The 13916-nt window shown below is 42.9% G+C and overlaps 1 protein-coding gene across 2 annotated transcripts in view; it reads right to left on the bottom strand.

The window, feature by feature from the left end:
• tln1 (talin 1) overlaps window positions 1-13916 on the bottom strand; it is a 59924-nt gene that overhangs the window by 7142 nt on the left and 38866 nt on the right. For both annotated transcript variants that reach the window (XM_037484767.2, XM_037484768.2), the window contains 16 exons: window positions 13787-13888; window positions 13533-13703; window positions 12719-12967; window positions 11837-11956; window positions 11613-11759; window positions 11359-11525; window positions 10097-10280; window positions 9612-9737; window positions 9271-9387; window positions 8889-9074; window positions 8481-8588; window positions 4432-4537; window positions 3032-3156; window positions 2773-2898; window positions 1345-1407; window positions 1085-1267 (listed from right to left, as the gene is read on the bottom strand). In XM_037484767.2, the coding sequence (XP_037340664.1) occupies window positions 1085-1267; window positions 1345-1407; window positions 2773-2898; window positions 3032-3156; window positions 4432-4537; window positions 8481-8588; window positions 8889-9074; window positions 9271-9387; window positions 9612-9737; window positions 10097-10280; window positions 11359-11525; window positions 11613-11759; window positions 11837-11956; window positions 12719-12967; window positions 13533-13703; window positions 13787-13888 (2280 nt within the window). The remainder of the gene's footprint in view (window positions 1-1084; window positions 1268-1344; window positions 1408-2772; window positions 2899-3031; window positions 3157-4431; window positions 4538-8480; window positions 8589-8888; window positions 9075-9270; window positions 9388-9611; window positions 9738-10096; window positions 10281-11358; window positions 11526-11612; window positions 11760-11836; window positions 11957-12718; window positions 12968-13532; window positions 13704-13786; window positions 13889-13916) is intronic.

Below are 13916 nucleotides of genomic sequence, written 5' to 3'. Positions count from 1 at the left end.
TCCATCATCAGAATCTTAAGAAGAAAAAAAGCACTCAAATTCGATATAGTCTTCATGGGCAGTCCTCTGTAAGATCAAGCAGGGTGTCACCTAGGTAAGACTAAAGGTTCCCAGGAATATCAGAGGGCGTGAGGTTTTTAATATGGAGGTAATGTTATTAAGAGAGGATCAACCAAAGGAATTCTAATGATTGCATTAGGGGAGAATCAGGATCTATTCTTGTTGGCTCATGGGTCAGAAAATGGACTAAAAGTGTGGATACCTCTGCTTCTGTTGCTCACATCTAATTTATTTTTAAATCTAAAATTCAGCAGTCTGTTAAAGGAACTCCTACCTGTGCTGAATATAGAGGGCACTAATCACAATGGAGCAGCTGTACAGATCATGCAGCTCACCTGTAACACTAAACACTCAAACTGCAGCCTAATAATAGACCATCCTACAAACTCAGCTGTTGCACAATGATTAATGCTATGGTGGGAGTATTGTTCCCTCAGCAGGTACTGTCAGGCAGGTATTGTCAAAAGAAGAGACGTGATCTCACTATGCATTTGACAATATCTCACGTGAATGTGACGCAGGAGGATCAGAGGGTTAGGGCTTGACAGTCTACAGAAAATGGCTCATGTTCAAACAAACTCATGGGCCTTGATTACCAATGCAGAAGGGGACATTCTGCTCATGATGTACTGTGCAAAATACTGAGGTAATGCACACAATGATTCTGGTGTTATCAAATATTTTTGTCACTGTCAAGGAAACCAGCACTGTGTTGGTCCATCTTACCATGAACAGCTATTCTAAAGTCCATTTGTTGATGGTAAACAGTTAAAGAAATCTTCTGTATAAGTTGTGTAATAACAGCATTTAAGTATGACACATGGTCAGTCTCAGGAATTCGATTTATCAGTCTTGTAGCGCTGTTGCCTGAGTTACTTGTCCACAATATGACCTTCTGGTTTTGACCTCTAGCTGTGACTGACCTATCATGTTTTCAGTTTGCTGTGTCCCGAGAGCCCAGGCTAACTGACAGAGTGGCCGTGTGTGTGAAACCGCTTGATAGGCATAGATATGCACTGCTGACCTGAAGCCTCTTCATTGTCTGAGAGTCCTGGTCAGCCTTGACCTTGCAGGCCACCAGCAGCTGAGCAGTGGAGGCTGCCACCTGCTTGGCTGACGAGATGAGCTTCTCCTCGCTGGCGTGGCCCTGCACTGCAGAGTTGGCGGCCTCACACAGGTTGTTGGTTGCTGCTGCAACCATTCGAGCCTGAGGGGTCAAGGGCATAGATGTTTTAATACAAGGTTTCTAACCTTTTTAAATAAACCTTGAGGGTAAGGACTTACAGCTGAAATGAGGCCTTGAGACCATTGTCCATCATCCACTGCATTGGCTGGGATTGCTCCCACCTGAAAATAAAAAGAACTGCATCCTCAGCATTTATGGATATAAAAAGTATAAAATCCCAAGGGGGATAAGAATCACACGCATTGTCAATTCATAAATCGAAACCCTAATCAGTTCCAAGTTGGGTACAAATTGTGAAAAATTAGAATTGTTAGGAGAATTCATGAGGAATTAGTGAATGCAAAAACCCGGGTGTTTAGGTATCTGACTCCACTTTCAATAAGCTCCGTAGTTCTGAAGTGACAGGAGACACATGTTAATAACGTCAGTCTGCAGCATCAAACTACATTTTCTATGAAGATGGACTACAAAGTCCCTTAGATGCCTTCATGTGTTGTTACAGTGCTGAGTCATGCAGACGACAAACAAGCAGGTTCAAAGTATAACTTTATTAACAAGGCATGACCTGCGTTCCTCCGTGATTGTCTATGATCGTTATTTCTCGCGAACGGCCGAATTATACGTCACTACAAAATTATCTCCATTCTTTAAAGGAGTGGTTCCTATGCTAAAGGAGCTACGTAAGGAAGCATTGAATCTCCTGTCCTTAGCATTAGAGACTTTGAACAGCTCTTATCATGGCGGCCACTTACACTACCTCCGAGTCATTTTAGTCAGTTAGGAGCCTTCCGAATCTAAAAAGGACTAGTCCAATCCAGCCTGAAGGTCGATCAGAGTTTGGGGCGTGTGGCTGTATTTCTGGGGTTCAGGTTCTCCTGTGCATCACGGCCTGATTTGATGGATTTTGCCCCAATTTGGCCTGCAGATTGTATCAGTGTGGTCCCCTTAAAGAAGACCTGACATACTAATCTTCATCCTGGTCCTTAGAGTGTCTACTAGAACAAAAAAACAAATGTTTCTGTATATCTGTCTTTGTTCCTTTCTGTTTAAGTGTCCCCCATGCCCCAGCAAAAAAGCCCAGTCTGCTCTGATTGGCTTGTGAGAAAATTGTATTCAGCTTTGCAAAAGTAGTTCATGACATTTGGCGGTATATTCTAATGAAGGAGAACTAAATGTGAATGGTTTTTGATCTACTCAGCCAATGACAATTGACAACTGGCTTGACTTTTTCCGTTTATTGGAATCCCACTCAGATACCCAGATGGATGTGCACAATCACAGGAAAAGTGATATTTTCATTGTACATCCCTTTTAAACCGTAGTAAGTAAGCTTTTCCAAAACTCTGAGCTGTGACGATGCATCCATGTTTTCAGAAAAAGACCAGTTAACTTCAGTTCTACCAAAACACACCTGTCTGGTTGGAAGAAGTGTGCTTCCAACAGACTACTAGGGGGTCACCATTCAACCATGTTGTGGCTTTTCTGTTTGTGGTCAATTCTGACCGTTTGTCTGCGTTCAGACGTACCTTCCCTTGAGCCACCAGCTCCCTCTGCGCAGCTGAAGCAGCTTTAACCAGAGCACTGGTGGCAGCTGCAATGGACTTGGCTGCCTCCAGAATCTGCTCCTCAAAGTTCAAGCTCTCATCAGCTTCCTGTTGAAAAGGACGGGGAAAGCAACATCAATAAATGCACAGTGGTACAGGGCTACGATGATATGTGGAGCATATGCTCAGAGACAGCTATCATTCATGGTGTGAAACTGGTGGACTGCGGCTGCTCTGTAACCTTGGGTTTGGTCCTGGGCCTCAGCTGCTCCAGTTTCTTGGCAGCTGCTTCAATAGCTGCCGCTGCTCCCAGCAGCTCGTTCTCTGCGATGACAGTGGGATCCTCTGGGTCCACCCACTCTGTGCCTACAACACACCACCAACGTGAACGTTTAGGAGCTGAATATTGTGTAGTGGTAATAATTTGGCTCACAATACAAGAACTGATTCGTCTCTGAGAGTCAAAGCCCTTAGCTCTGTTTCCATTTTTTACACTGCCAGCACAATTAGCACTTAGCTGCTGGAGAGCCATTCAAAAGGCAGAAAATGTATAAATCAATTGTTTTGCACATAGTTATTTACTAAGAAAAGTATGACTTTAAATTAACAAAGTGAACTATTTGTCAATATTTGATGAATTACTATTAACTTGCTGTTATTATAAAACAACATTATCCTACACAATCAGTAGCCCTCGATATCCAAACATTCTTATTTAAAGTAGATGCCATATGTGTGCTCTTCAGCCGTACAGCCCCCTGGGTATCCCAAACACTCTTTGTTGCCATCGTAATATGACAAAAGGTCACACGGTGGATGGGGACTACTACCCTACGCTAGAGAACTTCTCACACAGGTTCTTCAGTGTCATTGGGGTACGGTTCCACATTCACTCAGCTCTCGGGCTAATGAACCGCTTAGCCATTCCTGTCTTTCCTCACACTTATTTTATTGTCCAACTGCAAGGCCTTCCAGCTGAATGTTTTTCTAGCTAATGCAAAGTATGCAGGGCATATTTGCAAATAGCATTGCCCCCATAGGTGATTCGCCAGAAGGCCGATAACATAACAGGTCGTCTGGTTTGTGCTTGAAACAGATATAGAAGCAGCACTCTAAATCATGCTTTCCATATGGTTGCTCAGTGATTCAGAAACTGCCTTTCTGATTGATCAGATTCCCACAATCAATAACATGCTTAGCAACCTAATACACTAATTAAAATGAGGATCTCCAGTAGGTAACAAAAATAAGATGATAGCTGATATTACCTCGTAGAAATGGTACAGCATAATTTCATATCTCCGGTTGTTTATCTCATTTTCAGGGCAACATCCGTCCCTTAATGTCATTAACGTATGTGTGACACGAAACTGTTTTACTACCATGATTTATGTTCCCTACTGGGGTTATTGTTGTTGGCAACATGAAAACCAATTTAGAAAGATCAATAAAAACACAAACACCTTTATATGTAAATGGAGACATGAAGAGACATCCTAAGAAAGTGGCTTCATCACCAACCCTTACACAAAATAAAAAAGTCCCTATATCCTCAAAGGGGGCCCATACAGAAAATGTTTAGGAATCACTACCCTAAGGAATGGAGTTGAGTTCTACTGAAGAGGTCAGAGGTTAAGATACCTTTCATGGCCTCGGCAGCCTGGATGAGCTCGGTGACGGAGCCTGCCACCCGCTTGGAGTAGTTGGCCAACTGTTGCTTCAGCTCATGAGAGGGCTTCTGGATGATCTGTGGGTCACAGGGGGAAAAGGCACCATTCATTCACCCGTACTTTACGTTATTGACAGACTGGAGAAGTGTTTGAGTGCAAATCAGGCCCATCCAAGTACTTCCAGCTCCACAGGTAAAGAGATAACATAACAGAAACGTACACACACGGCTTTCTAAATGTGATGAAAGAAATGCACTCAGTAAGTATTACAGTCACTACATGGAAGTGTGTGGCAGGTGTCCCTGTGTATGGTAGCTCCTGTCGTCAGGGTATGAATGGGTGTGAATGATGACATGGAGTGTTAAAGAGTGTCAGAAGACTGGAAAAGAAGAATATACAAGTACAGGCCATTTAGCATTTGCCTTGTCTTTTGGAAAACTCCCTCCAGTCTGGCATTTGTTGATATACAGTGGCTTGCATAAGGATTCACCCCACTTGGATTTGGATTTTTCTTTGCTAAAAAGCTGAAGCTCAGTCATGGATGGAAATCGTCTGAACAGCAATTTTCTAGTCTTCCCATAGATTATCAATTGGATTGTGTGGGCTTTGACTGGGCCAGTACAAAACATGAACATGCTTTGATCTAAACCATTCCATTGCAGCTCTGGCTGTTTGTTTAATTCAATTCAATTCATTTTATTTTGTATAGCCCAAAATCGCAAATTACAAATTTGCCTCAGAGGGCTTTACAGTCTGTACACATGCAATGTTTAAGGTCCATGTCCTGCTGATGATGAAGATGAAGCTCCACTCCGGGTGATGGCCACTGATGGTGTTGATAGTTTTATATGAGCTAACCATGCTTCATGCTTGGCTACAGCTTTGTCCCTGAGCTCCTTGGTCTTCATGATGCTCTTTGTTCAGTAATGCTCTCTAACAAACTCTGAGGCCTTCACAGAACACGTGTATTCATACGGAGGTTCAATTTCCGACAGGTGGGCCCTATTTAATTATTATCCATTACATATATTCCGAATGGAATACAAACATGTTAACTCAGTCAATTGCAAAATAGCTTTCTGGCACTTTTTCCATGATAAGAAGAGACGCTGCAGAGGTGGTAGTCTCTCTCCTGCCCATCTTTAATATAGTGAGGGTTCATGTTGGATTTGAAAAAGGCTTGTGCCTTCCCCTGCCTCCATTTATTATATAGAAATATATGTTTTTGGAGGCATCAATGAGACCAGAGTACAGGGAAGAAATGAGAGTATTCGCTTCCACCAAAAATCGGCCTGTCTCAATATTCAATGAAAATAATGGCAGCACAATGTTGGTGCTCAGATGGGTTTGGGTTTCTGGTACGTGTCCTCAAACTGTCCTAGGTGGACATGAGGTATTGAAGTTGGAGCAGTGTGTGACAGGTGCAGGCATTAACAGGGCTCAGTCCATGCCCAGCTCAAGTTTATTCAGATGTGTTGTCAGGAGAAAAGAGGTGCGGACGTAACTGCACAGGAACGCATGCAGCGGGCCAAAAGAATGCAACAGGCCAACACACACACACCGTGTCACTGAGCAACATGATCGGCTGGTCAGTGTGTTGTTTTAGAACAACCTTCAGAGCATCTACAATGTGTGGACTATGTGATTGTAAAGTGGGGGGCTTGCCCATCATTCATTGGTGTGTGTACATGTTCCCCAACACTTAAAAGGGAGCTCATTCCCGACAGCTTCTTTGTCCCGATTTCAACCTTGCAAACCATAGATTTGACTCCCCAATGTCATTTATGCTACTAAAGGGTAAAAACTCTGGAACAGTCCTCATTTGTTCACTTTTGAGTAATGCCAACATTTCCTCCACTCATATAGAATACTGAGGGAATACTGGACTGAATGAGATTGAGTTCAATTACATCCATTCTATTCTAAGGTTTACAATTATTGAGGCAACACATAGTTTGTATTTTAATGACCAGGCATACTGTCTTCCGTCATGCACCAACCGCGAAGTCAATTTCCATGTATGTCTAACATACAGTATAATGGCAATAAACGTTTCCTGATTCCTGAGTGGCCCATGCTTTATTTTTTGTGACCGTGAACAAACCAGTAATGCAGCGGTGTAGAGGTGATGGATGAAACCCTGCGTGTGGGTACATCAGGCCACAATTACACCAGATTCCTCCAGAGCTAAGTTGTTATAAAACATATTGTTAAGTAATATTATGTTATCCAGCAATAGTGAGTCCTTTAGTGTAGTTCATAAGCAGAGCAGGTCATATCCTGACGGGACTCTGCAGCATTGTGGTGCTATTTAGCATTCAGTGAGGCTTTCAACAAATGCAGCAGCACACTTGTGCAGGTCATTCATGTGGCATACTCACCGGCTTGCACCGACATCAGTGAGCCACAAGTTTAAAGGAACATGGACAGAGCGATGGAAGAAGGAAAGAAAAGGAGTCATCAATCACATGACAGCTGAAATGGAATCAGACAGCATGCAGCAGCATGCTGTGAACACTGGAAAGGCCCGAGCAAGTTGGATTTCTCATTTGAGACAGCTTGGAGACCACTGTGGGATGAACACATCCGTGTCTCTTTCTGCTGGATGGGATGTAAAACCGGTTCCATTCTTAGAAGGGTTTCCCTGTGTTCTCAGACTTTATACCGGGATGTATAGCTAGGAGGAAGACCCCCTCAAACTGATCAAGTGTACTTGATGTTAGTGTGTATGGGTTTTAAAGAGTGTAACAGGGTGCTGCTGAACAGAAGCATGCAGTGTTTTCCTACTGCCTTCAAACCCCTCTTTAAGGGCTCCATTTTAAAAGCACTATTTCAATGAGCAGCAGAAAGGGCATGAGTGCAGGTCAATTACATTACTCATATAGCTCTGAAACAGCTGGGCCAATCACAGCACGGTGAGAACACACGTTTCATGGAAGTTGAGGGAGCAGCGTCTTCACAATAAACACTTTCTCTAATTAAAGATTGTTTCAGCCATTTCTATGAGATGCTTTAGAGCAAGGGTCGGCCTTTTTTATACTCAAGTCTCGTTAATCTGTGTGCATATATGTCAGGTCAATTAAGTTGACCTGACATATATGTTACTTTATTCCATCCATCTCAACAACACTCAAAGCAGATTAAAACAAAATGTAATTCCTCTACTGTGAGGAGACATTGAAATTCTGTGTGTGAGCATTAGACAAGAAGCGGCCCTCCCGATGACAACATCTATGCACAAATAAAAAATATTAATCCAACTAACCTGACAACCAATCTTGGTCATCAGCAATAAACATATTAAACAATTAGCCAATCAGAAGCAGATGAGGGAAGGTCTCCATAAATGTGATAATTCAACAAAAATCAAACTACTATGGAATAGTAACCGTCTGATGGCAGGCTTATTCCATCTTTTCTTTTTTAGAATGTAACTAGAAAATAAGGAATCTCTGCATCCTGTCTGTAAGAATAATAATAGAGTGCTAATAAATGGAATTATACCTTGCATTATCAGTTTGTTTTAACAAAATACGTTTGAGTACATTTGCTTAATTTCCTTGCTTTATCAATCTGTTTTGAAGCCCCCACCTGACTCTCATAAGGTCCCCTATGAAGGAATGGGGTTTTATTGAACTGCCCCGGCAGTAACTACAACCTGTTCGTACAAAGAGTGATGAGCCACTGATGTCCCCACCGCTCAACAGAGCCTGCAAGGTCACAATCAAGAACAAGGATACATAACTCTAAATGGAATATGATGCATTGGAACTTAGACCTTCAAATGCAAAAGAAGTAAGTTAATTACTTCTGGTGCACAAATACCAGTTACTATACACATTGTTGTAAATGTCTGTGTTGACTTTGCACTTAATCATTTGGGAGATTTGGTATGAACATTATATATTTTTATTCTTAGTGGCTAGTAATTTATGCAAATCATTCCCCTATTACTTGCAGCACTGTAAACCACTCGTAGTACAGTGTGTGTGTTTGTGCACGTGGTTAAAGATGTCTTACCACTAGCACATGCTCCAGCAGTCCCAGATATCCACAAGCACATTCATTGCCGAAGCGCAGAGCTCTCATCTGGACCTCCTGGCTGACCTCAGGGTGGTAGGCAGCTTGCTGAGAAGGCAAACAGACAGCAGTGATGTGAACTAACACCTAAGTCCTGTGACCTGTGTCTGTCCACAGTGGACTGGTCTCTCCTGGAGTCTCGGTTGGACCTGCATCAAGTCATATGGTTTCAACAGAATCCAACACGGTGGCACCAATGACGAGCATTTAGAAGAACTATGTAGGAATAACAATAATCTCTCCTATGGTCTAGCTTACTGGTAGCAGTTCACAGTTCCTCACTGGGACTTTAATGTCCAAATGGTATTTCCTAGTGACATAGTAACGGTTTTGAATCATCTTTGTTACCTTGCAGGAGTGCAGCATGTCAGCGATGGCCCTTCGGCTGAGGTTGGCCGTGGCAATGATGTCTTCCTGACGACACGAATTCCCAGCAGCCACAGCCTTCGCTGTTGCCATGGTGATTCCCTTAGTCGTGCGAATGAACTCCTCTGGTGTGGTCGTCTTTGGTGGTGGGTCAGAGTGGTTGAATACCTGTGTGGCGAAAAACAGGGGGCTGCTAAAAACCCTGTGTTCGTTCCTCCAACAGGTGAGGAATCCTCCCTTCAGTCTGCTTTCAGCTGGTTATACCGTATGTACAGCGTCTTCTACTGGTTGTGGTAGTAAAGGGACATCAATTCCAAACATGTTGTATTGACGACAGGCACATTTGAAGAATGTGATTACTTACAGTCAGCTCCTGCTTGATGTGTTCAATTGTAGCCTCCAAAGCTCTGGTCCCCTTCGTGGCTTCATCCTCTACAGCCTTCACCGTCTTTAGGAGGGACGTCACGTTGGTCACCATCACCTGGAGCACCAGAGACATATCATGGAAAGGGCTCACTGATGCATTGCACACTAACACGTGTCCCAAGGACATTTAAAACACAACATTATCACAGAACACGTATGGCTGTAACAATGCATGGCTGTTGCTTCTTTCTATGTAATCTGCAGTGTAGTTTAACAGTACCCAACATACATTATATCATTAAGAGCAGGACAGCGCTAACTTGGTGTCATGTGACTTACCTTAGCAGAGCTCTTCAGCTGCAGCATGCTGGGGTCGTCATGTGGTTTTCCTGCAGCTGCCTTGGTGGCACTAATGAGGTTGCCCAGAGCTTTGGCCACATCTTTCACTGCATTGATCAAGACCACCTGTAGGATGCAGAAGCAGCACTTTACACTGTGACTCACAAGGGGGGGGGGGGGGTGGGTGAGCTAGAGACTCAGAGTAGGATATAGAAGATGACATATATAAAAAGGTAGGATCAAGGACAGCCTGATCCCTAAACATAGAAAAGACCAAAATGAATGAAATACCGTACAAAAGATTTTGTTCCGTTTGTCCTATTCATAGTTTCCCTTACTATGACGTTTTCTTTAAGAAAAGCAATTGTTTGTTGATACTTTTACATTATTTAGCTCGGTCCATTGCTACATGTTTCCTTCAACCACTTTCCCATGGTTTAGCGTAATGAAGACAAATACAGCTGACGCGTTTTCAGCGGTTCTACCTGGGTCTCTGGGTCTTCAGAACCCAGACTGGCAGCTCCCAGTTTGACCACATCAGCCAGTTTGGTGATGGTGTACACTGAAGACTGGGCAGCCTGGGCCAGTTTCTCCTGACTGGCTCCAGCACCAGACACAAGCATCTTTGTGTCCTCCACAAGAGCCTTGGCCGTCTTCAGGATGTATTCTCTGCACACAGGAAGGTCACCAAGTCGCATGAAACTGGTACAAGTTAATCCTGACAGATGATATTCTGGTTCTCAACTTAATAGCATTTAATAGTGAAAGTATTAACCTCATAACAGCCAACACGATGCAACATTCAATTCACTTCTGGGAATTTCATCTTAAGTTTTGACCAATTTATTTCTGCATTCAAAACATTTATATTTCAATTATAATTAATTGTCAAGTTGTACCACTTAAGAAATTGAAGTCAGTACAGACAACTATGCACTGCTATTGAAAGTTACAGACCTATTCAGGTTAGAGGAAAAATAACATTAAATTCTTCAACAACCCCTGTCGAATCTACAGTGAAAATGGTAGAGTTCCAGGTGGTACTTTGTACAGACAAGTGAAAAAGAATATGTGGTGTACAGTTGTAGCTATGGTTACCCAGCGTTTTAGGATAGAGGCCTCTACAGGTAAAGAAAGTCCTGAAGGAGTAGTTAGCAGAAAGACAAGCTTAAACTGTTTATTTTGTTTCTGAAGAAGATTCAATGAAAGATAAAGGATAACATAAACATGACTAAAATGGGTTGAGTGGCTTTTATGGGGTTACTAAAACTCTTCTGAATACTCTCCTCCCCGCTGGGACACACAGCGAGTCATCAACACATCCAACCCACCAGGGTGCACAAGGAAAAGCCTCTGTGCACTTAGAGAATACCAGTTTGCTAATGCAGATGTTTGTTCAAGCAAACACTAAAATAGAGCCCTAAGAATCCAAAAGGATATGTACACAATATGAACTTCGTATTCATCTCATTGATTGTGTCCCTAATTATTGTTGTGTTCCTTTGGTCTATTCTGTTGCTTCGCCCCATCGCTGAGGTGTGTGTCATGGTACTGCTCCTGTGAACTGTTCTATGTACTCAGTTTAATAGGAGAAACTAAAATACTTATAATGAAGTTGATATTGTCTTGAAGTTAATTTATTGCTTGTCCAACCCAGTGATGTCTTTATTTTGCTATGTCTATGACATCCTACTTACGACGATCTATTTTCCTTCTAGGGAATCGATGATGGGAGAGTCTGTCGTACCTGTGGTCAGCGAAGGTCTCTGCGTTCTCTCTGTTCAGAGTGCCAGCAGTGGCAAACATGATGGTGGTGTCGAGGTCTGCAATGATTCCAGACACAGCGCTGGCTGCAGTGATGCAGGCCTGGGTGCCACGGTTACCTGCCTGCAGGGACGCCAACACATGGGAGACCTGCAAGAAGAAGGTGTTATGAGTGCACGTTGGACTTGTGAATATCCAGTAGAGTAACAGTGAGTGAAAAAGGAGAAGAGGTGGGACCTTCTCTGAGACTTTACGGGCGCCTTCTATCAGCTCTTTCTTGGTGAACGAATCGTTGGGGCTGCACTGCAGAGCTCCCGCTTTGGTCACCAGACCTGTGCAGCTGAAACCCAGCTCACCCACCTGTTTCTTAATGTGAGAGCCAATCTGGACACAAACAAAGACATACATTTGAATAAAAGCCCCAAAAAGATGGCAGATCGGGTCTCTTTGGCTTTATTTACTTCATCATTCTCTGCAGTCACGGCTGCATATTTGGCCTCATTTGCAAGATTTCCAAACTCATTGGTAAGCTGGTTGGCCAATCCCCCAAGGTCATCAGGGTTAGTGTTAGACTTGGTCACCTGAGGAGAGACAAAAACATCCGCTAAGTGACAAGAGCATCGATTATTTTTTTCACCAGGTAGATAATAAAAGAAACAAAATCACAAATACTGAGAAAAGGTTTTTCATCTTATGTTGGGACGTTTTCTTTTCAAATCTAAGTAACATATTACAAGATAGCTTGTTAAATGAGTGAGAACATCATTTAGAAAAATCAATCTAATGTAATCACCAGTATTTTGATTAGTAGTTTAGTTTCAAAAGGTTTTCACTAATAACAACAAAAATGTTCATATAGTGGGTTGCTCGACCCAGCATTATCCGTGATTGATGCTTTACTGGTTGACGAAATGAGGTCAAAACGGTCATGTACTGCATGACTACACTACATGTAGTAGTTGCGGACAGACAACACAGATTTAGCATTTTTTTATGTGTATAGAACTTCATGAGTTGGTCACTAGAAAAGTAGCTTGCAAGACAAAAAAAGTGTAGGCACCTCTAGTCAAAAGGGACAAGGGATGTAATTGGGAGAGAATCCTGTCATGTTTCAAAATACAATATTTTTCAGGAGATAATTAAATATTAAAAAACGTTTTTTCTCTAAGACAGTGTGCCCTTGATTATTTCCTTGGGAAAGACGCCTAACCCTGCTTCTGCAGGCTGTGCCATCATGCTATATATGAATGGGTATGTAGTGGACTGTCCAGGGCTGGAACGTGATACAATACACCAAACTAGATACGAGTCACCAGAACTCGGCAGGCCATCGAATGGCTTACCATCTCCTGCACTGTGACAGCTATGGCTTTGGCAGTCTTGACCATGGTAGTCTGATAGTCCACGAAGGTGCCTTCAGGCTCAAGGGAATGTGTGTCTTCCATTTTATTGATGGAGTCATTGATAGAGTCAACCATGCCCCCCACGGCGCCTGCTGCACTGGCTGCCTCAGCCAGGGTGGTACCCAAGTCATCGACTGCTTCTTTCATCATCTGCACGGACTCCTCCAGGGCCTCCTGCATGTGTGCTGCCTAGATAAGGGAAAACAAAAAATATTTAACCAGAACATTCAAACAATAGTCATGTAAAAAGTAATGCAAGTAGTAAAATAAAAGATTGAGCTTGTAATTAAGGATTTTTTAAAGCATACATTTCAGCTGATCTCTTCTCCCTGAACATGTGAAATCACACAAAAGTCTGAGATAATTATTGTCTTGAGCCCCTAATTGCAACATATTCTAATGTAATGTTACAAAAGAAAAGATCATCTTCTCAAGATCAGCAGGAGAGAGGAAAGACAAGATATTGTATGTGCTTGTAAATTGTGTTTTAAAGAAGAGGCCACTATAGTGTATCTCAATTTGTGGATTGTCCTCATCTATTCCATATATGGAACTCCAGTGTGAACTCCAGTGTAGTGCTTCTAGATTTGATGGTTTGCCCACTCGGACATCTCATTCTACCATTTTGCTGAAGGTACACCTGGTGGCACAGAGCCATACTTTTCTGACCCGCCTCATGTGGGGACATGCAGGAAAACCATGTCATATTATTCCATCGTCAAAAAACACTAATGTAAGGTGCCAGCTTTAGTACCTTGGGGTTTCCTCCGGCCTCCTTGGCAGTGTAAAGCATCTGCAGGGCAGACTCGGTAAGGGTTTTAGTCTGGTCCAAGACAGCCATCTGCTGTTGGCTGCTGACGATCTTAGACGCTGTCCCTATGGCTGCCATGATCAGGGGCTCAAAGTAGCTGGCCATCTGAGATACCTGATCAAATGAAAAATACATGTCAGTCTTTAAATGGACCTCTAGTCGTCTCAGCTGTCTGCTGGTGTTGTTCTGTGTTTTACCTTGTGCCCCAGCTGGGAGGCCTCGGAGCGAGCAGCGACAGCTACAGGATCAATCAAGTGACTGATTTCATTAACCGAGGCAGCCATCTGCTGGTGGAGATTCTGCAACAGATGAACACATTATATCTGT

The sequence above is a fragment of the Pungitius pungitius genome, chromosome 18 (genome assembly GCF_949316345.1).
Source record: "Pungitius pungitius chromosome 18, fPunPun2.1, whole genome shotgun sequence".
Lineage (NCBI taxonomy): Eukaryota > Metazoa > Chordata > Actinopteri > Perciformes > Gasterosteidae > Pungitius > Pungitius pungitius.
Note: the sequence above shows the minus strand (reverse complement) of the source record. Positions and strands in the feature narration are given on the sequence as shown.